This window comes from Bombyx mandarina, chromosome 11 (assembly GCF_030267445.1).
Source record: "Bombyx mandarina strain Sakado chromosome 11, ASM3026744v2".
Taxonomy (NCBI): Eukaryota; Metazoa; Arthropoda; class Insecta; order Lepidoptera; family Bombycidae; genus Bombyx; species Bombyx mandarina.
Genome location: NC_143218.1, coordinates 2,594,503 through 2,619,784, shown reverse-complemented (window position 1 = coordinate 2,619,784; position 25,282 = coordinate 2,594,503). Strand labels below are relative to the sequence as shown.

At 38.7% G+C, this 25,282-nt stretch overlaps 3 protein-coding genes across 4 annotated transcripts in view; 2 read left to right on the top strand and 1 right to left on the bottom strand.

Moving 5' to 3' along the window:
• LOC114245968 (calmodulin-like protein 4) overlaps positions 1-25,282 on the top strand; it is a 122,370-nt gene that overhangs the window by 5,484 nt on the left and 91,604 nt on the right. The gene's annotated exons all lie outside the window — the stretch shown is intronic.
• LOC114245957 (uncharacterized) lies at positions 9-4,763 on the bottom strand. The gene is made up of 4 exons (XM_028178295.2): positions 4,328-4,763; positions 3,407-3,497; positions 1,783-1,901; positions 9-1,327 (listed from the first exon to the last, which is right to left on the bottom strand). Exons 1-4 carry the CDS (start codon positions 4,467-4,469, stop codon positions 1,155-1,157), a joined length of 525 nt encoding a protein of 174 aa, XP_028034096.2. The 5' UTR covers positions 4,470-4,763; the 3' UTR covers positions 9-1,154.
• Positions 6,112-25,282, top strand: part of LOC114245538 (uncharacterized) — a 54,340-nt gene continuing 35,169 nt past the window's right edge. For both annotated transcript variants that reach the window (XM_089731359.1, XM_089731358.1), the window contains exons 1-13: positions 6,112-6,570; positions 11,806-11,934; positions 13,005-13,140; positions 13,487-13,554; positions 15,560-15,670; positions 16,564-16,640; positions 17,362-17,444; positions 17,977-18,094; positions 18,883-19,019; positions 19,993-20,118; positions 22,378-22,495; positions 23,543-23,609; positions 24,581-24,713. In XM_089731359.1, the coding sequence (XP_089587485.1) occupies positions 6,271-6,570; positions 11,806-11,934; positions 13,005-13,140; positions 13,487-13,554; positions 15,560-15,670; positions 16,564-16,640; positions 17,362-17,444; positions 17,977-18,094; positions 18,883-19,019; positions 19,993-20,118; positions 22,378-22,495; positions 23,543-23,609; positions 24,581-24,713 (1,603 nt within the window). In that variant the 5' untranslated portion in view covers positions 6,112-6,270. The remainder of the gene's footprint in view (positions 6,571-11,805; positions 11,935-13,004; positions 13,141-13,486; positions 13,555-15,559; positions 15,671-16,563; positions 16,641-17,361; positions 17,445-17,976; positions 18,095-18,882; positions 19,020-19,992; positions 20,119-22,377; positions 22,496-23,542; positions 23,610-24,580; positions 24,714-25,282) is intronic.

Here is a 25,282-nt window from a genome sequence, read left to right as displayed (position 1 = left end):
GTGTATTCATAACTTTTATTCATTTATTATAAACAAAAATCGTTATTAATCTTGATATGGTACATTTTATGGTCCGTTTATATTTTTTGGTTATCAATAAATATTATTGATAAGTTCAATCAATAAATCTAAACCTAACAGGGCTGAGAATCCACAAGCCATGCAAACTTATCTTACTGACTTAGTTTCAACTGCTTTACACAAGATGGTAATTGCATAGAGATGCACCTAACACCAAATCCTCACAAAGGTATAATGCTGTGTTGGCAAAAACTGCATGTCTATTTGCAGTGTTAATTGGGATTACCCCTCCTATCTTTAATGACTTTGTTTGGAGCTAAAATGCGGGGGGTCATTAGTGGGTGGCCTCTACCATCATAGCAGTCCCAAATATAAGGCGCGCTTGCCGCAGCATGGGGACCTCTTAGAACATTGGCCTCCAGAACAAAAAAGGCAATACGTAAACGAATAGTTGGCACTGTACTACCTATTTCTGCCGCAAAGCAGTCGAGCTTTCCGAATTAAAGGGTGGGAGAAACATTGTCTAATACAATTGAGAGGCTTTGGCTTAGATCACAAGCCGGATGGTGTTTTTTTTTGCCCTTGTAGGCAGTATTTTTTTGCCTTTGTATACGGCACACCTGATCATGAGTGGTTACAGTCGCCCATGGACTTCGGCAATGCCAGGGGCACTGCCAAGCCGCTGCCTACCGTTAAGTGCTCTCCACAAGCCTCCCTTGAATAAGTCATGGGTCATGTTTATTGACCACTCAACCTCAGATGAGTCAGGGCTCCTTTGCTCATGTAGAAGCAATAAATAACTGACTATTTTGGGGGGACCTTGGGATCCTACTATAATAAGACTGTATTCTCTGTTAATTTTTCATCTTCCATTATCTGACTAATCTGTATTTCCAGCCACTGTAGAACATTGGTAAACCTTTGGCCATATTAGCTAATGACAATTTACAAACCTCGTCTCGATAAGCACACATCTATATTTCATGAATGTTTGTCCGTCACCAACATCTTAACACATCCAGGGCAAAACAGATGTTAGCTTCCAGTGTACTAAATTTTGATTGACTACTTACAAAACAAAGAATAAGTGTAAGACAGATCTCTTCGACTCAGTGTTGCCAGTGCACGCGAATCTAGACGTGTTTGTTCTTAGCGTTGCCAGTTTTTCTGCGTCGGAAATTGCCCATTTGTCTTAATATTTGAACGTTTTCGTCTTCGACCTCCCTGTCCATGCCCGATGTGCCGGGTACAGTTCCGAACAGTCTCAGCTTGTTCGGCAAGTACACGAGACCCAGAAGTGTGATAACTGGAAAATGAAAATATTGACTTCATTGGTGTATGAATTTCTTTTTACTCTGCTATACTGGGTGTCAGGAGACCGCTTCCGAAAACGAAGACAGACGATAATACTAACGACACCTTTGATGACGGGACGGAAAAAAGAACCTAATTTTTTTATTGCTTAGATGGGTGGGCGAGCCCACAGCCCATCTGGTGGTAAGTGGTTACTGGAGCCCATAGACATCTACAACATAAATGCGGCACCCACCTTGAGATATTCTAAGGTCTCAGTATAAATTACAACGACTGCCCCACTCTTCAAGCCGAAACGCATTACTGCTTCACGTCAGAAAGAGGCAGGGCTGTAGTACCTACCCATGTGGACTCACAAGATGTCCTACCACCAGTTAGACATAAGATCAAAATCTCAATGTGTTTTTACCACACTATACTGAGTATGTATAAAAAGATACAACTTACTGTTCAAAACGCACGGAAACACCACATAGAAATTTAGATTCGTTGATCTAAAGTAAAATGCTTCAGTGAAATACAATATTATCGTTAGAATCAACGACCAGTAACCCATTGAGACGACACTGAAAAAATAAAATTGTATATTATTGAGAGCTAGTATGTTGTTTTACTTATTGATTCTGATTGAGGAAGGCATTACACAGTTATGAGATCTGCACATTTCGCTCGCTTGTATACACAAATAGTCCATAGGCGACCCTGGTAGCGTATGGCTTAAAGTCTAGAACAGCTGTGACACAAATAAAATCAGTTTCACCCATCAGGAGGAGTGACAAATTCACAATGAATCACCATGAGCATGAGTGGAAAATTTATAATATCGAGAGGCGAAAGGCTATTTGTTTTAAACGACATTTTTGCAAATTTACCAGAAAACCATTTCCAAGTTTAAAATTTGGAAAAAATATAAAAAAAAGTTTTTTGAAGTTCAATTAAAAACATTGAACTGTTGATGCATATACCAAATAAAATGGACCTGTAATTACAAAGATAAATGTCGCGTGAACCACCTATATGATATCTAAGGGCTATATTCTTCTTCTTCCAGTGCCTCTTCAATCCTGAAGGTTGGCCGTTAGCTTCCTGTATTCCTTTCTGTCAGCAGCCAGCCGGAACAGCTGTTCGACGGAGGCAATACCGGTCCACTCCCGGATATTCCGGATATAATATATGTCGGCGCGTGTTTTTTTTATAAACCATTAGTTCATGACTAATAAAGATGGGACGACAAACAACAGGTGCAAGCATTCATCGAAAACAACACGTCCAAGATAAGAATCGTAAACAACATCGTCCCACCACGATACCTTGTTATAAAAACGCTCCGTTGTTGTCTCTCGAGCTCAGAAGCGAGCGAGTCGCCGTGTCGGACGGAACGCTCCTGCGTGATATACGCTCTGAGTTCATTTCTGGTTTTATTGACTTACGAAGACCGCCCGCTTACTATGTCGCTACCCGAAAGTGGAAATACTCCAACATATATAATATATAACCTATATACAAGGGTACAGTGAGCTTATCCATCAAACTACAAAAATAACAACCAAAATACAACTGTTCAAACATTTGTGTCTATGTATACATTAAGCAAACTGGCAGTTCTTTTGCGCAAATTTGTACCTTGTTGGATCTAATTAAAGAGTAATTTACAAAAGTTATCAACTTCATTACTCAATAAGGGATAAATGGTTTCATAAAAAAGGAGAAAAAATAAGTAGAGAAAGAAAAATGCATGTTGCAAGAATTGTTTTGATAAGAGGGTTATAGAGTTGCATTACATTTCAAATCATCATCATCATCATCATTCTTTCCTATTACCCTCTGCTGGGGTGTAGGGCTCGAATCAATTTTTTCCATTTATATCGGTCTTGGGCAGTCTGTTCTAGCTCCTCCCGCGGCATGCCCAAGACCCCTAGCTCCTGCTCCACCGAGCGACGCCAAGTTGTTCTGGGGCGGCTTCTCTTCCTTTTGCCAGAAACTTTCCAGGTCAGTGCTCTCTTTGATAGGTTGGTATAGTATAGGGCTTTCTCAATTCAAATAAATCAAATAAAATTATTTATTCACTTACGGTCTGTAATGTATGTATAAGGTGCAATGTATCAGCGCTAGAGCTTTTAGAACTGAATACATTCCTAATATTCTCGATATCGTGAAGTCACCTGGAAATGAACATGATTGAACTGTTGAACTGTGTTATCTAGTATTCTAGAATATTCACAATGTATAGGAATTTTATGACAACTAGATATAGCTCTAGGTGTATGCATTGAGACAGGCTGAATCACAATGTCCCATGCACATCATTTGGTGGGTCCACTACTCAATATTGAAAAATAATATTTTCTGTAGTATTTACTATAATCTAATTTTGATTACTATCCTTTTATTGAATAAAAATAAATAATAGAAAAAAAGACCTTAAATGTTATAGTTTAAATAAATAGTTTAACTTTTTTTTTTTTATTGCCCTTGTAGGCTGACGAGCATACGGCCCACCTGATGGTCAGTGGTTACCATCGCCCATGGACTTCAGCAATGCCAGGGGCAGAGCCAAGCCGCTGCCTAATTACAGAATTCTATATAATTTACAGTTGAATTTTTATTGCATGATATTATAAATATGTGTTGTGTTGTGTACAATATATTTATTCTATTCTATAAGAAGGTGGACTCCTTTTAATATAACTTTTCCTATGGTTGAGCTGTGTCGAGAAGTAGTACAAAATAATGTAGAATGTCAATAAAACACCAGTGACAGAGATGAAGAAATATGAAGTAAGAAAATCAAATTCTATATAGAATTGCGAACGACTTCCTATGAAAATAAATAGATTTTAAATGATTTTTCTTTGTTTTTACAGAGCAACATATTATAAGTCAAGTAACAAGTCTTAATTAAAAATAATGCCAAAGTTTACAGATCTGTTTAATGTAATTAGTGTGATAAATGTAAACTGAATATATGACCAATAAATAAACAGTGTGTTACCGTCTAAGTGCTCAGTCTCTCCATTGTTATTGAGAAATGATCTTCCTTCGATATACGATCGACCGGCCGTCCCCAAATCCATGAACGCGACGAACGCTATCCATCCCCGGAAAGCGTATAAAACTTTGTTCTGTACAGCCATTATAACGTTAAACACTATATAAAGTAAAAGCTAAAGTTTTACTTTCGTAAAGTGACATCAAAACGTTAAAAATTACGAGTTAATTAAATTAAGTCACTTGTATTTCTGGTCCGTATTAAAACGGAAACCTCTAACGTGACTCGTAATGCAGCATTTTACCTGCATTATAGTTTTTTATACTAAAATTATAATGAAATTTCGATAAAATGATTCCGGTGTGTTACGCGCAGAATCCACACATTTCAAATTTTACCCTCCGTCAAACTTCAATGTCAGTTGATTTAGAAATGTCAATTTTGACAGTAGGTAGTAGAAATTACAGTCAAATTACATTTTTCCAAATATCCAGTTGGAAAGCTATCACATTGGCAAGATAAGATAACAAAACTTGACTTTGGTGAAATCAAAAAGGACCGCCAATATAAAATAAAATAAGATAACATACCATACACTGTGTTGTATATTCTGTTTTATGAAAAACTAGCGGCCCGCTCCGGCTCCGCCCGGGTCTTTAACAAAAATTTCAGCGATATTTGACGTTGTTTTATTTTTTTAAATAAAAGAACACTTATTGCAGCACAACTATAATAGTTAGACAAATGTTGTCGCGACACTTCTTGTAAATAATAATGTGTTCTACAAAGTTGTAGTACATTATTTTATTCTATCATCAATAGTTTTCGCAGGGCACGCGATGTAATGAATATTTTAGGTACTTTTTTACACCTAGGGTTACATTATTAGAGTTTTAGTAAGGATCCCTAATTTTTTTCAAAAAAGATTGTAGCCTATGTTGCTCGGGAATAGTGTAGCTTCCAAACAGTGAAAGAATTTTTCAAATCGGTTCCCTAGTTTCGGAGCCTATTCAATACAAACAAACAAACAAATCTTTTCTCTTTATAATATTAGTATTAATGTTAGTATAGAAGTATAAAAGTATAGATGATATGGAGTCAAATTGAAAAAAATTAACTAATTTAAGACATTAATCAATTGGGATGCAATTAAACGAAACGAGTTGATATGATGAAGTATAGTTTCAGTATAAAATGATGGTTATTTACTGATACTTTTGAGTGGACTTTTTGATAAATCCCTAGAAATTATGTCCAAAGGCTTCGTTTAATTTTCTCACATTTGTACACATTGACAGATGTTAAACATTTAATAAACTACCCTTATTATACGTTTAAACCGGTTGAAATTTCAAATGTACAAAAAAAAATCACTGTACTTTGCTTCTCGCGCTCCTGCAAATTCCTCTCGATACTTTTCGTGATAGTATTTTAAAAGTCATATCAACCTGCATTACGAAAATACTCATTTAACTAACTATTTCGTTCAAGTCTATGTCATTTAATTATAATTTTGAAAATGTAATTTGATCAAAACATTTTTTTGTTATAAAAAATCGGCTGAGCTTCAGTTTAACTTTCATTTTAACTTTAACACTTGGTTTTAGTTTGGTTTACCCAAATTGCTTCTTCAAAACTAATTCCATTTAATAGATAGTTGGAAACACATATTTTATTGATTATAGCCTGTTTTAATACATTTCAATACAGCATGTAATGTTGCTATAAGAAATAATGTTACGTTATCCGGCTGCAACTGGTCACAAATTCCTAAAAATACCGTCGCCATATTGGTATTGTCAAAAACTTCGGAATAAATCGGTGTAGATATAAAATGGTTTTTTGTCTCCGGTTTAAAGATTTCTTTTCAAACAAGTGATTAGAAACGAAGAACAGTGACTTTAGATGTTTCGTTTATCGTGTAATTTGTGTTTATTTGACCGTGAATGATGTTTTCTGTGGAGAAATGCTTAGGGCGCAACGGGACTGGTATTGCCGAGGAATCGGAGCTGTTTGCCGGCGGCGGCGAAGGCAATGGCAAGGAGGGTGTGCCCACGGACGAAGTGGCATCTGCTGTAGCGGCAGTGTCTGATGAGATAGGTGACATCTTGAAAGACGAGTTGGGTGATGCCGATCGCGCGGACCGCATAGGCGCGGAGCTTGCAGACCTTAGTGCCGAGCTCGGGCTCCTCGCCGGTCTTGCAGACGAGCCTCAGCAGGACTTCCCCTCCCTCTACGAAATAGCTGTGAGTCCAACATGGCTGCCTATTCCACTTCCATAGATCACACAATGTATAGTAGCTGACTCCTCTTCGCCTCTTATTCAAAGTCATTGACCTCAGGCATTCGCTAATTTATGTTATTGCGACAATCAATACAACACATTACATAGATTTTCCTATTCTATTAAAATCGGCTCATTTCTATTCTATTTGAATTTCCCGAAAATGGTAAAAGAAAAACCTAACAAAATATACAGTGTATTTTTATACATACACACACCAGGTATTGCACACTCATAAAATGTATTGATTGCTTAAATCTGAATTGCAGCAAAAGCCTGCATACAATTTAATTTGCAATTTACCATTTAAAATGATCACTTTGGATAGAATCAAATAGAAAATAGTACAGAAGGTAAAATTAGGAATGCTAAAACTAACAAATGACTTTTATAAAATAAAAATTTAATTTATTATTTGAAAAAAATTGGACAAAAGACAGAAAAATTAAGTAAATATCAGCCGCTTAATTCAGAAATAACCAGGTTATACAAAACACCTATAATTATCATCCTAATAGTAGCAGGAGTCACAGAGAAGTGATACAAATTCCATATTCCTGATTTCCATACATTGACAATATATTGTAAGCCTTACGATAGTCTCGGATGGGCGTTCAGTAAAATCAAGAGCTCTCACAGGTCTTTCTTCAAAAATGGTTTGCAGAGTCATCAGCAGTAGGCATTGACTTGACTTTAAACCTGGCACTGCTGACACCATGAACGATGTTGACTATTTACAATCAAGCCATTAAAAGAATCCTTGTCTGGACCTGAGTAGAGCTGCAGCTCTATTTGAGGTGAACGTCAATAAGATATATATGGTTTTACACAAGATTGCTTTTACACAGTTAACTAATCTGCAAATTCAGTACATTTATTTCATTTTCTTTTGTAATGGCGGTCCTTTTTGATTTCGCCAAAGTCAAGTTTTATAGAGTCTGTGGTTTTGGTTATGCTCAGATGTCTTTTGGTGTGGTTTGGATTCTTTTTTGTTAGGTGGGCTTCGTGATTGCACAAGGTCACTTCAATTTTAATTATTATTATTTTACAATAATCACCTGTTGAATTACTTACCTAAAACAGGACAAACAATATATGTATATATACATATACATATAATATATGTATATATACATATACATATATATATATATGTATATATACATATACATATATATATATATGTATATATACATATATATATATATATATATGTTACAGAACAGATTGTTAGAAGATTATTAAGGACAAACAACTTATAGTTTAATGTTATTCTGGTGAACATATTCACATAAAATATTTACAAAAGTTGTATGTACAAGGCTCAACAAAGATTTGAAATTCGTCGGTCTGGGGATAATGTCCGGTAGAACTTCGTAAAGGGAAGGTCTTCTAGGGCAGTTACATTTATCAACGAGTAGGGTTGCTTAGTGACATGCATGTCGTTAAAAATATTTTATGTTTTTGGATCTCATTCATTTTCCAACACGGATGGCAGTAACATAGGACCTTCCATATTGTGAAATACAATATACATTCAGGGAAATATGTGCCCTTAATAATATGCAACCGTACATATGCAACCGTAGAGTACTGTGAAAGCTACTGAAAAAAACTTGATAGTTTTTATTATGAGTGCAAGTTAATGTATACTTAATGTTAATGTTAATGTTAATGTTAACTTATAAGTTATCAATTGGAATCTCTGTTTCATTTGTGTCAAAAAACATTGCCGAAAAACGAATAGAATAGAAAATGAATATCTTTGGAAACAAATTGAGTCTCTACCTAAATTTTCATTTCAAACTTGCATGAATGAAGTGACAATATTCATAGGTAGGTTCAGTTAGGTTTTTAAGATACTTTACCTTTATTTTAACGGCCGTCTGGTGTAGTGGTAAGTGACATGGTCACTACACAAGCGGGTCGCGAGTTCGAATCCCACCAAGGGAAGATATTTGTATCATAAATATAAATGTCTTTTCCAGGGTTATGGATGTATATTAAAATATGTGTATGTGTATAATAAAAATCTTATATTTATTTCCGTTATCTGGTACCTGTAACACAAGTTCTTTACGAACTTATCACGGGACCAGTTAACGTGGCGTGACTGTTAGTAAATATTTATTTATTTATTATTATTTATTTATTATTATTCATTTATTATTATTCATTTATTATTATTTATTTATTATTATTATTTTACTTAACACGTGGACTGCCATTTAGGTGCACTGAAGTAATTATGTACATTTCTACCTTTGATTTTCTTTCTAAGACCCCAGGATATCTAATAAACTCTGGGAAAGACGAATCCGAAGATTGAATCTATTTATTATTGAATGAATCTATTTCTAAGTGACCTAAAAGACTGAAACATACAATAACAAACAAAGGAAGACAAAGTTAGGCAATCCAGACACCTTAGTAACAGAAATCGACATAGTGACTTCAGTGCGCCGCGTAGGGCACCAGTGACCTACACGGCAGTCAATGTGTTAAATAAATGACTTAATTAAGTATTTGTTGGGAGTTTATTTCCTTTTACACAGTATTATATAGTAAAATAATTTTTTTTGACTGTATTGTTACGAGCTTATTAGATAAGTGTAAATAAGAATATAGATGTAGCAAGATGTAGAACAATAGCTAACATTATTCAGCTTAGTTCAGTGCAGAGATCATGAAATCCACTTTAAATGCTGATATAGCCATAAAATAATACACATTCAAAAGTAAATATTGCAGTAGGTAATAAAACTAATGATGAATAATTTAATAATATGCAACAAAAAACTTGAAAACATGAAAAATACTGTAAAATGTATTGGTTATATTATCCTTTAATTATCCAACACAAATATGTTTTAATACTTTGCTTTTCTACACCTCAACTAACAGTCAAGTTACAAGTAAATTAAGTACGGTTTAAATGAGACAGTAGTAATCTTTTAAGGGACAAATCTTACAAAATTGGTTATTAAACTTAGTCTCTAATTTCATCATAATAAGATCGTAATTAATAAATATTAAGTTTACAGTAAATAGTGCTTTGGAGTTTAGGCTTTAAGGTGATTGATTTAAAGGTCATTCTTATGGTAAACTCAATAGTCAGAGGTATAGAGCTTTCTCGTCAATCTGCTTTAAAAAAACATTAAATTACATTTAGAATAAATTTTAATACCTGGAGATACGATTCCATAAAAACCATGTTTTTGCCTTTAATAATGATGATATTGCGATATGGGAACGAAGCACGGGGATTCCCCTTTCTCCCAAAATCTAATGCGATCGAAATAGTGAGCTTAGTGTTTTTATATGACTACACACTTCCAGAATCTTAGTTATTAAAACACAGGCACTTAGGTTCACCCAGATCGCCTGCGTAATAATTATATAAGCTAAGACTTGCACTCGCTCGATAACTACTCGGAAATCTGCGGCTGAATGTTTTAATTATACGAAATGTGTGTCCCTATCGATTCGCTGGTAGCCTAGCGGGCTATTCCACCTACGATAGGTAGATAGGTGAGCTCAACTTGAGAGATTTTGCTAACACTAGCCCTAACAAGAGCAGTGCTTCGTAGAATTTTTGGGGACCTCTTCAAGAACTAAACTTATCGGACAGGATACCGATTTCTGTTTTCGTCAATTAAAATGTATTTTTTATTTATTGCATGGATGGATGGACGAGCTCACGGCTCACCCGGTGTTAAGTGGTTTACCGGAGCCCATAGACATCTACGACGTAAATGCCGCCACCCACCTTGAGATGTGAGTTCTAAGGTCTCAGTATAGTTACAGTTCGCAGAATCTACCACCGGATCGGAAAATCGCAACCCACTTTGAAGATCCGGCGAGAAACTCAGTGTGTCATAGCGAAAGATTTGTTTTAAAAGCCACAGCAGCACTGATGGACTTCAGAAAATATATCGGGCAATGTGTTTTCTATAACTGTCTGCAGTTAAATGACTTTGACCTCGCCGGTTTGTCCGAGGTCAGGCTGCGAATCGATTTTCTAGTGGTCCCGGCGCCCCGATGACCTAGGTCATGCCGTGGCTCTATCCAGACTACGCTTACATTGCACGTAGATGTAATATCAATATCCCTCCAGACCGCGCCCGTGGTCGTCCAACTCTTCTGGAACAATCGGAGTGGTCCACGGGCAACTAGATCGGTTGTCCCTAAAAAAAAAGCATCAACGACGAATTTGATATAAGCGCTTCGAGATTGGTACCTTTTTTTTGCTTCGATGGCTGGAAGAGTTCACGGTCAAACTTGTATTAACCGGGTTACCGGAGCCCATAGTTATCAACGATGTAAATACCGCCACCCGCTTTGAAACCGAAACGCGCTATTGCTTCACGGCAGAAATAGGCAGCGTGATTGTACTTAACCGTGCGGACTCACAAGACGTCGTACCACCAATAAAAAAAGTTGTATTTAGATGTTATCAAAGGCGACTAGGCTGAGGCCTGTGAGCTTACCTACACGTTCGGTAATATTAATATTATAATTATAACACCTGAGCACCCCCTTGAATCTACTGGTAAATTGGACAAAAAAGAGAACTGTGGGGAGTTTAGCGTTAAATCCAATATTAGTCAACTGCCACTTAATGATAATGTCGTAAACCTTACTCAGGCTTTAAAATATTTTATGTTTTAATTGTTTAGTTTGGTAGACGAGCTCGCGGCCCACCTGGTGTTAAGCGGTTACCGGAGCCCATAGACATCTACAACGTAAATGCTGCCACCCACCTTGAGATATGAGTTCTAAGGTCTCAGTATAGTTACAATGGCTGCCCCACCCTTCAAACCGAAACGCGTTACTGCTTCACGGCAGAAATAGGCTGGGCGGTGGTACCTACCCGCGCGTACTCACAAGAGGTCCTACCACCAGTAAAAAAAGTTTTAGTTTCATTCGTCATCTATTTCATGTACACGTGTGAGCGGTCGGTTCGTACTTTGTCACCTGGTCCGTGTACATCTTTTAGTTCTAAGTTAACAGACATTAAAAATAAATCAGTCGACTTGAGCACTTCCTTTTTATAAGTCGGTTAAAAATGTTTCTGTGGCGTTTGAGGCGTTTACGTGAAGTCTGCAACGTTTAGAAGCCGCTATCTGAAGCGTCTATCCACTAAGTTCAGGGTTTGTTTTATCAAACTGACACGTTGCTTTTTTTAACTTTGCAGCTGATGGGCCATCGTGGTTCCGGCAGTGGGTCCTCGTCATCATCATGGTCTTGCAGCAGAGGCCGACAGAGAGTCCCCACGAGGCCGCAACGCTTACCAAGGCGCCGACCTATAGCTAAAGGCAAAGAGGCAAGTGGAAATTTGTACAACACGTCATATCGAGGAGTGAAAGGTTATTTGGTTGAAGCGGCATTTCGCCAAATACATAACATTTATCTTTGTAATTAAAGGTCCGTTTTATTTGTTATTAGTATCAGTATCAGCAATTCGATGTTTTCAATTGAACTTCAATTAAGTTTAACCCTGTTCAAATACACAGCTAAAGAAGTGTTTTTGTTAATGATATTTTTTTCCAAATTTTAAACTTTACATCGCTCTCAAAAATGTCGTTTAAACATTCCCGATCCTGTGGACCGAATGGTAAACAAATTGCTGACGTCGCCATAAACATGCCGCTTAGGATCCTCCCGATCCATTAACGGTGCTTTTAGGTACCACAAGCACCGGTCATCGTTCTCGTCGAACCCGTCGCTTGCGACGAAGGGTTCGGCGAGTTTCCGATCCGGTGGTAGATTCTGCGAAGCACTGCTCTTACTAGGGTTAGTGTTAGCAAGGTCGTCATGTTTGAGTTCTGTGACCTCACCTACTTGTTAGGGTTACGCTGACATAGCCTCTCAAGGCTATAAGCTTAGGTAGGAAGGAAAATAAAAAAAATAGTCGCTTAAACCAAACGGCCTTTCTTCATCTCTCGATGTTAACACAAGCACTGTTAACGGGCTCATAAATATCACGTTTTAGGTCTTCTTTTTCCACATCTTATCCCACTAGGTGGGGTCGGCACAGCTAATTTTTCTCTTCTATTCTCTTCTATCAGCCGTCATCTCAACACTCACTCCTTTCTCTGTAATATTGTCATTCATACACTCCATCCATGCCTTCTTCGGTCGATCTCTACCTTGCACTACCATTTCCAGACACCTCCTAGTCACATGCATCTCCTCTCTACGCATCACATGTCCATACCACGCTAACCGTCCGCTCTTTAATTTGTCAATCACCTGGGCTACTTTCACACTTCCTCTGATATACTCATTCTTTATCTTGTCACTTCACACCTTCCTTATCGTTTTAAATATCGGTTGAATATCGGGAACCCGTGTCTAATGTTGTCGTGACGTTGTCGTGGCCTTGTCGTGCAGATGTCGCGTCGCCGCAGCGAAGCGGCGCGCCGCGCGGCTGGCGTGAGGCGGCGCGGCGCCGACCCCGCCTCAGACGCGTCCGACGTCGGCGCCGACTCGGACTCCGACGATCAATGGACAGAACTAGAAGATGCATGTGAGTGCACCGGCTTTAATTCGAAGACAGTTGATTGCCTTGTAGGTCACCGGTGCCCTACGCGGCGCACTAAAGCAATTTCTGTTACTAAGGCGCCGGAATATCCAGTAGACTCTGGGAGACACGAATCCGAACGATACTGAGAATGAATCTAGTTGTAAGAGACCTAAAAGACTAAAACATAATGAACAAAAGAACTCAAGTCTGAAGGTGGGTGACGGCTTTGATGTCCTGGTTGTTGTTTATGGACACCGGTAACCACTAAACACCAGGCGGGCCGTGAGCCTGTTCTTCCATATCATAATAAAAATAAAGGGAGATTGTCAATATAAAAAAATCATTTCAGGTTCATCAGACAGTTCATCTGTTGCAGAATCACATCCCACTAATATTGATTTAGAGTACAAAGAAGGGGTATGTATAATGTTTTAATTTATTTAAATGATAGATGCAAACCAAGTGTACAGCGATATCAACAGTGAGCTCCGCTCCGTTCGACTGTTCGAGCCAGAATGTTTTGTGCGACAATAGTCACCATGTTTATAGTAGAAAGTGTACCCACACTTACACCCGTATCTTTAGTCGTTTACACGAGCTTAACTCGACTCGACTCAACCTCCAACGCGCGTTTTGGTATGATTAGTCGTAAAAATAAACTCCACTCAAACGTCCTTGGAAAATTTTCCTAACCGGAGTGAAGTAAGCGAACTGTCAAGTCAAGGTACGTCGCGACGTACCTTGAACGTTCCTCAAGGCTGGTTTTCTATCAATGTCCAAATAGTATGTGGACCGGACCGCAAATGGAAATATATGATATTGTTGTGCAATGGCCTGCATCTGTGCATGATTCCCGCATATTTTGATAATTTAAGTTTGATAATATTTATTAATAAAGTAAATAGTTCGAGGTTAGACATTTGAAACTCTTTATTTTATTTACCTACATAAGAGACATATTTTGCTTACTACCTGATAAATAAAGTCAATGCGATTATAAGTTTTATTTATATAATAATAAACTGGTGGTTGTGGAAAAGCACTTCAACAACACGATGCAACCAAAATCACGCAAAAGCGGCGAATAAAAATACAAAGCCGGATCCGAAATCTAAAATAATAATAGGTTAGAAAATAAATAATACACTTTCAGATTTACCGCACGCACACATATTTACGAATAACTCAGCAACCAAAACATCAAACAAGTTCATCTAGTGTCAAACAGACAGCGGCAGCTTGACTTTGACATTAAACAATGACCATAGACTACAGAACTCTATGGGTTTGATGCTAGCTTGATCAAACTTTCATCATTATTACTTCGCTCGAGGACAGTTGAGGAATATTGTAATGGTCGACTAAAAATACCAAACTCGAGTAAGTTTGGAGGGGATTCTCGAGCATCATCGGATGAGTTAAGAGTGGAGGACTATTTTACGAAACGTCTAAAGATACGGGCATTAGTCATGAATACACTTGAATACAGTCTTAAACAGTTGTTGACATATTTAACATTAAGGAAACAGCTAACTTGTAACTATACTGAGATCTTAGAACTTATATCTCAACTTGGGTGGCGCATTTACGTCGTAGATGTCCATGGGCTCCAGTAACCACTTAACATCAGGTGGGCTGTGACCTCGTCCACCCATCTAAGCAATAAAAAAAAAAAAGCTAACTAACTCTTTTTAGTTAATTAAATAGTGACGTTGCCCCTACATATACTATATACTTAATATCTCATCATATATGCATCAGCTTATGAAGCTACTAGTGCTTAGAAATGATAGCATTATGATTTGAGACAGCAATTCTTTGCAAAATATACAGATTTTCGACAAGTTGGAGGTGTAAATTACGTATTAGCCTTTCCGGAATCCGAAATAGCTAAGTCACTTTATAAAATAGTTTTGGTGGGCCTTCAGAGACGATAACAGTTTCCTTTATTTTTTTATATAATTATTCTGTTACTCTCTTTTGTTGCACAATGGAGTGGCATATTCACTAGTTGAATAATCTCCTTAAATAAAGATAAAAATACATGTGTGCAATTCACACGTGGTAGAAGTGAAACCTTCGAAAATTCAAATACAATTATCTTAAATGTCTAAGTATGTGTAAAATTTTGTCATTAGTAAAAAATTATTGTAAATCAGTTTTTATAGTATGAGGTAGCGCCCTCTGTGAAATGATATTTAACTTCACGTATAATCCTAAATTAAAATTCACTACAAGAGGTTTCATACGCACGTTAGTATTAAAAAATCTCATAGATGGCGCTGTATTAAACTGTCTCTATGGACTTATTTTTTCGTTTCATCGAGTTTGAAATCACAACGATTCTAAAGAAGTTGCACTCCAAAAAAAATATTATAGCATTATATTTGATGAGCTCAAAGATCGCTGTTACGTTTTTCAGGTGGAGGCACCAGCGCTGGGACAGTACCTGCTTCCACTGCTGAGCGAGCAGGTCTCATCAGCGAACAATGCCCCTGAGCGATTCCTGATTAGACACGAGGATATACTGCAGGTGATATACATTATAGGTGTCAGCACTGTGGTCACATGGCGGTAGTTAAACCATAGCAGCAATAGGCAGGATCGTTGTCTAAGAGATAAGACGTGCGGTGCATTAGTGTTGAGCGATGCACCATTGTTCGAATCTCAGAGGGGTACAAATTTTTCTAATGAAATACGTACTCAACAAATGTTCACGATTGACTTCCACAGTTAAGGAGTAATATCGTATAATAAAAATCAAACCCGCAAAATGATAATTTACGTCATTACTGGTGGCAGGACCTCTTGTGAGTCCGCGCGTGTAGGTACCACCGCCCTGCCTATCTCTGCGCATTTACGTCGTAGATATCTATGGGCTCCAATAACCACTTAACACCAGGTGGGTTGTGAACTCTTCGACCCATCTAGGCAATAAAAAAAAGTCCATGTTCATAATACTCTCCACTACTACCAAAGGTGGTTGTACTCGCAAAACACTATTATTGATTTTCCACCTAAATTTACCACCTTGCACGGGTCAGACCTTTGAATAAGCAGGCGTGTAGTGTTGGTTCACACATATTCCTTACCTACCATCCCGAAAAACACAGAAAATAAAATGCATAACATACTTCTTAGCTTGTTCATTATGGACTGGAGATAGATAAGAAACTTAGTATTTTTAATTATTTTATTTAATATTTATTTCAGGCAACAACAAGTCCATATGTAAACTTATCCATATGTAAAATGTATTAAACTATTTCAGATAATATTAGTTCGTTATATGTGATATCATGGGTCAAAGTTAACAAATCTTTTTTTTTTTTAAATAGGCGGTAGTTTGCACGAAAAACGTCTTAGCCGGCTGCGGCCATTTGACTTGCTGAAGATGGTTGAATATAACTTTTCTTTATCTTCCAGTTGCTGGCTTCAGCGGAGGAGAACGCCCGCGACAGCAATCCTTTAGCTGACGAAGTTCCCTTGCAGCCTCATCATGCGTAAGTTTTCCTTGCCTTGTGATGTTATTGTGCGGGAGTAAACTTAATTGAAGTTCAAAATTAAAAACGTCGAACAGTTGATGCTGATACCAAATTAAAGGGACCTTTAATTACAAAGATAAATGTCCCTTAAACCGTTCATCCCTCAATAAGCTCTCAGACCACTCGTTTCTTCAATTGTTCCAGTACATTCATCTACCAATCACAAATGACTTAAATAACTCATTCATTGCCTTCTGATACATCTAGCATGCCCATCTATCATTTCAATAGACTATAAATCCCACATCTATACTAATATATAATAATACAGTGCTTTTAACGGATGTTCCATTATAACTACTGAACCATGAATCTGATTGACTTGAAACTAAATATCCATGTAGAAAATATATGTACTTAATGGATGGCTAATATTTATATGAGTGTTGGATTCACTAATAATAATGACAGACAATAATAATGTTAATTTTAAATGCCAAGCTAAGCGGGCGAGTAAGGCTAGTCTATGTATATGACTGAATCTTCGAACTTCATTTTCACCGGCTTCGGGATGTCCCATTGACTTGTAAATTTTCACACGCATCAAGAATATATAACGTCACAATAATTATATCATTTTTGCTTAATATTCTGACAGCTAAGATAAAATTAATATTTTTTGTGTGGTTTTAGTCCGACTTGCTATTGTGACTAATATTATACACTTTTTTCGTTACAGTCTGTCTCACATGGATTCGTTTGAGTTCGAGGAGCCGCCGGTGTCGCCTGATGAGGAAGCCGCCCTGCTTCACTACATATGCGGTCTGTATATACATAAAAATAAATATCTCTCTCTATATAACAAAAATACACAAACGCGTGTGTAAGAATACATACATATCAAACATATGATACATATGATGCATACATATGAAAGAAAAATCTCATTCTCATGTTTCTAGAATGCATACATATTAGAAACATGTGAATGAGATTTTTTTCGGCATAAAAGCTAGACTATTTCAGTAACATGTCTGATGTCATAAGATATCCTATCTTCAAATTACCTAATTATGGACGTTAAATGAGATTAATTAAATGTTATTAATGTTAAACGTTCATGGAAGAAGGCCCTTGAGACAGAAATCCAATGCGCTGGTTGGTACAGATAGTCTTTACCCCTCGGTCTAGAATGCCATCCGTGCAGCTGATGATAGACAGGCCTAGCTCAGAATATCCCAGGAGAAAGTTATTAGCCACGACCCTCAGCATTGTGGATTATCAACGCAAATAGTAGGGGGACGCTAAATTAAAGCTTTAAGTGCTCAAGTGTAAGTTAGCGCTGACATTGCAGAAGCGGAAACGGATGTAGCGGTGCGCGAGTTCGAGCCGGTCCCGGAGTGGCTGCTCGGGGTCTACCACTCCTGGTGCGAGATCAGCGCCCTGGTCTACACGCTCATCGGTGCCGACATGTGAGTACTCGGCATGTGTAGGTAGCAGGGCCAGTGACCATGAGCGAGAAGTCTGCGTCCGGATCTTAATGTATACTAATTTTCCTAAGTTAATATTTGTAGGGCTATTCTGCCTATTTCAGTCGAGATAGGTTTGACAGATAAGTATAAAAATAAACAATCAGTCTATTGACCAATGCTACTTCCATTTGATTTGTCAGTGTTCATGACGAAAGGAAGATCTTCCATTGAGCCGGTGAGATTGCACAATAGACAGACTGTCTGAATGTTTTTTATTTTTTCTTCTTTCCTAATTATGCTGCTTACCTCGAGCGGTTATACCAGCATCACTGACTGAGCGAGTAGGTGGGCTCACGGGGCGTTAACCGGAAGATGTTGCTAACACTAGCCCTAGCAAGAGCAGTGCTTCGCAGAATCTATCAGAGAATTGGAAACGCAACCCACTGAGAAGATCCGGCGAGAAACTCAGTGGGCTGTGTCTGTGGGTTAATAGAATGATGTTGTTCAGAACTTGTATATATGTAAGCCTATCTTGAAATTGTCCCAAGCGAGATTCAGGCATTTATCATATATCTCGTGTTGTCATATAGCTTTCTCTGTCATATAGCTATCGCTCTGGCGTCACACAATTTTTTTTATTGCCCTTGTAGGCAGACGAGTATACGGTCCACCTGATGGTGAGTGTTTACTGTCGTCCATGGACCTTATCAATGTCAGGGGCCTAGCCAGACCGCTGCCTATCGCTTAGATGTTTTAAGATACTTAAATTTGTACATTTTGTACTTCAGGTCCGTGGAGCGAGTGTCTGAGGACTGGGTGTACCGCGCGAGGTTCGGGTGTCACTGCCGCCTGTGTCTCTGCACGGCCAACAACAGCGCCGCCCTGGCAGTCTTCATACGAGACCTGGTCTGGTCGCTGGCGCACGGTACGCCGTCTATATATATGTACTAGTCTTACTGGTGGTGGTAGGACGTCGACGTGGCCTAAAGGATAAGATGTCAAAGACTTTAACTTCTTTAATCACAGATTTGGGTCTGCGGAGGGACTTCGGTTCCCTCTGTATTTTATACCGCATGTTCCATGGGGAGTGCTCTGAGGAATTGTTCGAGATGATACCAACGTCTCGTTTTTACCATCGCACCGCCCGCCACCGGAGTAGAGTTCATCCATACTACCTGGAGCCACTGCGGTCATCCACAGTGCGTTTCCAGAGATCTTTTTTGCCACGTACCATCCGGCTATGGAATGAGCTCCCCTCCACGGTGTTTCCCGAGCACTATGACATGTCCTTCTTCAAACGAGGCTTGTGGAGACTATTAAGCGGTAGGCAGCGGCTTGGCTCTGCCCCTGGCATTGCTGAAGTCCATGGGCGACGGTAACCACTCACCATCAGGTGGGCCGTATGCTCGTCTGCCTACAAAGGCAATAAAAAAAATTTAAAAAAAATTCGCTAAGGTTACAACTTTAAACAAATAATATTAAAGAAATCAATATTAATCTATTCTCCACTTGACCACAGACTTTAACAATAAACAAAATATATATACAATACAAAATATATAATAGTCTTTAGAGTGTGTGTGTGAAAAACATGTTAGTGTGTGTAATGTTTTCTTTGTAGGTTAATGTATTTTGTATGCATTATTTTAAAAAAAATATTAGCACTGTGCACTCCTCTATATTTTCTATAAGTGTGGGAAATTACATACTCCTCCGTCCGCGTAATTTTGGTAAAAAGGGGTACACAGTTTTTGCTTCATGTAATAATATATAGTTAATTTCTACTGTCACGCCTAAGCTAATAAATTTTATTTTGTTTCACATTAATTGACAGATGGCCTTACCTTACCTAGCTGACCTGAACCTTAAATATAATATTGTAATGCATCTGAATCCAGGTGGTTTGAGCGCTGCTGCGGTCGGCGTGGTCAGGTCGCTGGGCGTGCAAGCGGGACAGACCACGTGCCATCTCGCTCACTGGGACCTGCCCAGACTGAGGGCCGTCCTCATGTCCCACGAGGACGGTAAGTGACCTGAAGGTGGCTGAAAATGTGTAGAATACATTTCTGATGATTTTTCATCTGAACACTTATGCTTGTTGTTTCAAGCCACGAGCAACGCCGGTAAATCTGCTATTGTAGCAAACCGACCGGTACGTCACTCTCGCGGCCGTATGCCCGCTCGCTATACATAGTTAGCATCTATGTCGATCTTTTTAACAGTGTATAATCTATGTTCCGGGCGCTTCCGTTTTGAGTGTGAATAGCGTGCGCCCGCGTCTAAATGTATTTATTGTATAAAATTTAAAATTGTTTGTGTTAAAGGAAGATTAAAATTCGAAGTTCGATACTGGTGACTAACCCATAGTTTTAAATACCCCTGAGATCTACCCCTCACTATATCTGGCGCCCAACGTGGGGCCTCGGCATCAGAATCCGGATTAAGTCGATATAAAACACCTTGTTCCATTAGAAATCCTCTTTCTGACCATCTTTTAGCAGCAAGTTCATCCACTCCTTCCAGTTCTGTGACGATCTTCTGTATTTCCGGATCAGTCAACTGGTCTTGACGTAACTGGGTAGGTGACTTGGTGGGCAGGTCGCAAATGACAGAACAGATGCCGCAGTTATTTTGTGTTTCGTTGGAACAGATCGGTCTACTTAACGTGTCAGCGACAACGTTAGCTTTTCCTGGGGTGTACTCGAATCTGATGTCAAATTCTTGGAGTTTAAGCGCCCAACGGACCAACCTACCAGCAGGAGACTTTAAAGAAAGCAACCAACGCAAGGGTTGGTGGTCACTGCCTATAATAATTGGTTGGCCGTCGAGGTATGGCCTGAAACGCTCCACGGCCCAGACTACAGCAAGCGCTTCCCGTTCTGTAGTAGAGTAGTTGCGCTCCGCTGCGGTGAGTAGGCGGCTAGCATACTCGATAGGCCTTTCGTCCTTGCCTTCCCCTTGAGCTAAAACTGCGCCAAGTGCATAGTTGCTCGCGTCGGTACGCAATACTAAGGGTTGTTTAAAATTCGCTTGAACAAGTACGGGCGCCGTGGTCAGTAGACGCTTCAATTCTTTGAATGCCTGTGTTTGTTCAGGTCCCCAGCTCCATGTGTAATTCTTCTTGGTGAGTCGAGTAAGCGGTTCTGCTATCTTTGAAAAGTTTGGAATAAACTTCCTGAACCAAGAGCATGTTTGGAGAAAAGTTCTTAAATGTTTTAGATTAGATGGTTCCAGCATATTAAGGACAGCACTGACCTTCTCAGGGTCAGGAGACACACCGTCTGGAGTGATGACGTGGCCCAGATAACGGACCCTTTCTTTGGCAAAAGTGCACTTCTCTCTGTTTAAGTGAAGTTACTGGCAGTAAATTACTGGCAGTTTACGGACGCAAATATTTATTTATCTTGAGAAAATTAAATGTATATGATACTGGTGGTAAGACCTCTTATGAGTCCGCACGGGTAGGTACCACCACCCTGTCTATTTCTGCCGTGAAGCAGTAATGCGTTTCGGTTTGAAGTGTGGGGCAGCCGTTGTAACTATACTTGAGACCTTAAAACTTACATGTCTATGGGCTCCAGTAACCACCTAACACCAGGTGGGCTGTGAGCTCGTCCACCCATCTAAGGAATAAAAAAAAAACTTTTTTGCTTATAAATTTTATGCAGGGTACATTTAGTACAAATATCATCATGTTTTACGGCTTATCGATATTGGATGAAGGGTGCCGATTCGAAGCGCAGGGCACTTGCACAGGCGTTAGTATTGTGTGTCGCCTTAGAACTTCAATATATTTGTTACGAAACACCGTCAGATTTGGAGCGCTTATACGCACCTGTCTAATGGTGCGCTAATAATTGTTGATGCCGCAACCGACCGAGCATGTCTGTATGTTTATCTGGGGTGACGTGTTTAATCGTCTGTGACGTCACTGTAGCAGGGAAATAGTCGCGAATCGACTTTGGGTAGTTCAACGACTGTGTCATACTTAAAACTGGAACTAGCGAACGCTTCTAAATATGAATATCAGTAATGTTTAGTTTCGGGTTTGGTCATGTAATTGTCAGTATTTTTGCAAGATGTTATAATATTATATAATTTGCCATTCATTCATACATAATTCAACTAATAATTAAAAAATCCATTTATTTTCAATGTCGTCCCTAAGAAAATCAATTATATGATAATAATTTTCACTAATAAGATTATCGTTTAGTTTTTTCTTAAAATGAAAATCGTCTTGGTCTCTTTGCTGTGTATAAAAAAAAATTGTCTAATTCCAGCCGGAGCTACCATTGTGTACGAGCAGTTGATACGTCTGGCAAAGGAGAGCAAGACAACAGAACAGATAGTCGACAAGATATGTCTGTGTCGAAGCTACGATCAGCCAATGGACAAAGAGTGCGTATAAATTTATATATGTATGTCAGGGAATGGTATCGTTATTGAAAATTTAATGAGTATTGTGAAGCGACGATACTACGAATTCGAGTGTGGTCCACGGTCCACGGTCCGCACGTAGGCTGGGACCAGATTTGAAAAACAAGAGTTAACACGGTGACTGCCATGTATGTAGGTCATTGGTGCTCTACGTGGCGCACTAAAGTAATTATATCGGTTTCTCTTTTCGATCATGTTACTAAAGCACGGAATATCTAGTAGACTCTGGGAAAAATGAATCTGAAGATACTAAGAATGAATCTATTTCTAAGAGGCTTAAAAGACTAAAATATTAGCAAAAAAGAAGAACTTAGTAACAGAAATCGATATACCTAATTACTTTAGTGCGCCGCGTAGGGCACCGGTGGCCTACACGGAAGTCAACGTGTTAGAACAATATACGACCTGTATGTATGAACAGCATTAAGTAACATTATCACTGTCAAATGTGTTTATTTTATTAATATACAAGAGAAATAGTGAAATGTGTGATTTGATTACCCGTGTCTTGACAAGCGATTGACAGGCAAACAAGTACATGGCTTACCTGATGGTAAGTAGTCACCGTAACTCACAGACAGCCCATTGTTCTCTGACACTGTGAAGGTACGGTTGTTTTTATGGATGAAAAAATCAATCAAAGGTATCCTATGGCCTTGATATAAGTTCTATTTGTGCACATGGTTGAATCAACTCATCTATTGTTAAGTGATTATTGAACCCCATAGGCTGAATGCGACTCTCCTATTGTTAAGTAATTATCGAAGCTCACAGGTTAAACGTGACGAACGAAGGAGTGAAACGCCAATTGACTTCGGTTTCTCTGCAATTGAGCATATTATAACGACGTTTGGCCCTAAAATTCAAACTGTGAATGACTATTTGGGGGGGAAACTATAATCATACGATAACAACTAATATTCTGGTCTCGTCTGGCGCGTGCGTCTTATATAATATTAATAATCTTTGATATAATAAATATGCAAACCGAATCTTATTATGTTCCAGACATGCAGTGGATCGTTTCTGTAAGATATTAGAAAATTTTAAAATAGCATCCACAATTGCGTTCAAGGTGAGTAAAGCTTTAGAGATTAGCTTTACAAAGCATTAGGTAGGGCTTTACGGGAACAGCTGATGAGGAGGGTCAATGACCTGCAGGGGAACTGCTGATCAGGAGGGTCAATGACCCGCACGGAATCAGCTGACGAGGAGGGTCAATGACACGCACTTGAACAGCTGACGAGAGAGGTCATTGACCACGTGCAGTATGGCGAGATGACTTCTTCATGATAATTTTTATATCAGTGTTATTATATAATGTATTAAAAAATATTAGTTTTCATAATTTATTTAAAAGTATTAGCGTAAACAAAGAGAACTTCACATGGCTTTATATAAAAGCAGTTTTTGTTAAATGTAAATAATATATTTATGTTCAAGCAATTTTCCTTTGATATGGACTTCGTTGTCGCGCCTATAATATTAAACATTGAAAAAATTTAAATTCAACTAAAAAATGAAAAATAAATAATAGGATAATAATAGCTTTTCAGGATGTTATCAAAATAACCCTTCTACTCAAATTTGTTCATAAAATATTTATAACTACTGATACCATGCACCCCACGCTTTTTTTTTACAATAAAATCATTTTTTCTTACACAATTTAAATTTATTAAAAGCTATTTTCTATTTTTTTATTTTATTTTCTACAAAAGCGTATTTTGCTTTCGCTTCGGAAACTGTAATTTATTATTGATTTTTCCACTATTTAATGGATTTTATCATACATATAAACCTTCTTCTTCAATCACTCTATCGATTAAAAAAAACCGCATCAAAATCCGTTGCGTATTTTTAAAGATTTAAGCATACATAGGGATATAGGGACAGAGAAAGCGACTTTGTTTTATACTATGTAGTGAAGAGAAAATTTAGACCTACCCCACCAAGACCCACCCCGTAACAATACCCTGTCCTGTAGGGTCGGCTGGTGATGTCCATGTATGTGGGCTAGAGCGTGTAGCCGTGTCGTGTGTGCAGGTGGAGGTGCTGGGCAGCGGCGGGTGGGTGCGGGGGGCGCGGGCCCGCCTGGCGCGCTACCTGGCGCCGCACCAGCGAGCCGCCGCCGCCGCGCGACTCCAGCACATGGCCGCCACCACCAAGCCCAAAGACCGTACGATCATTTGTTACTAAGACTTCCTACCTAAGCTGAGAGCCTTGTGAGGCTATTTCAGCGTAACATTAACTAGGTGAGGTCATGGGACTCAAACCTGACGACGTTGCTAACATGAACCCTAGCAAGATAGCGAATAAGCCTTTGTTATAGGAGGACAGCAGAGGAGCGCTCATACAAAGGAATTGAACGGAATTAAATGTTAATCATAGAATTCCTCCTACCTACTCAGACTCGAGTTTGACATACCCGGCCTGACCTGCCATCGATAGCGTATCTGAAAACTGGATTCCCTGTTATCCTGGATAGAAAAGGAGTAATTTAATAGGATAGGATTTTTTTCATTTATTGCCCTTGTAGGCAGACGAGCATGCGGCCCAACTAATGGTTAGTAGCTACCGTCGCCCATGGATTTAAAAGGTCACCGTACCCATAGGTGACTTTAAGTAAACTCAGCTCTGATGCGGGGTGATTGTAAAAAGATGTTAACGTTATTCATTAAAACTTATCTTGTTCAGATATTAATTTATTCACATGGGATACTTTATATTCAAATTCTCAACCCAAGC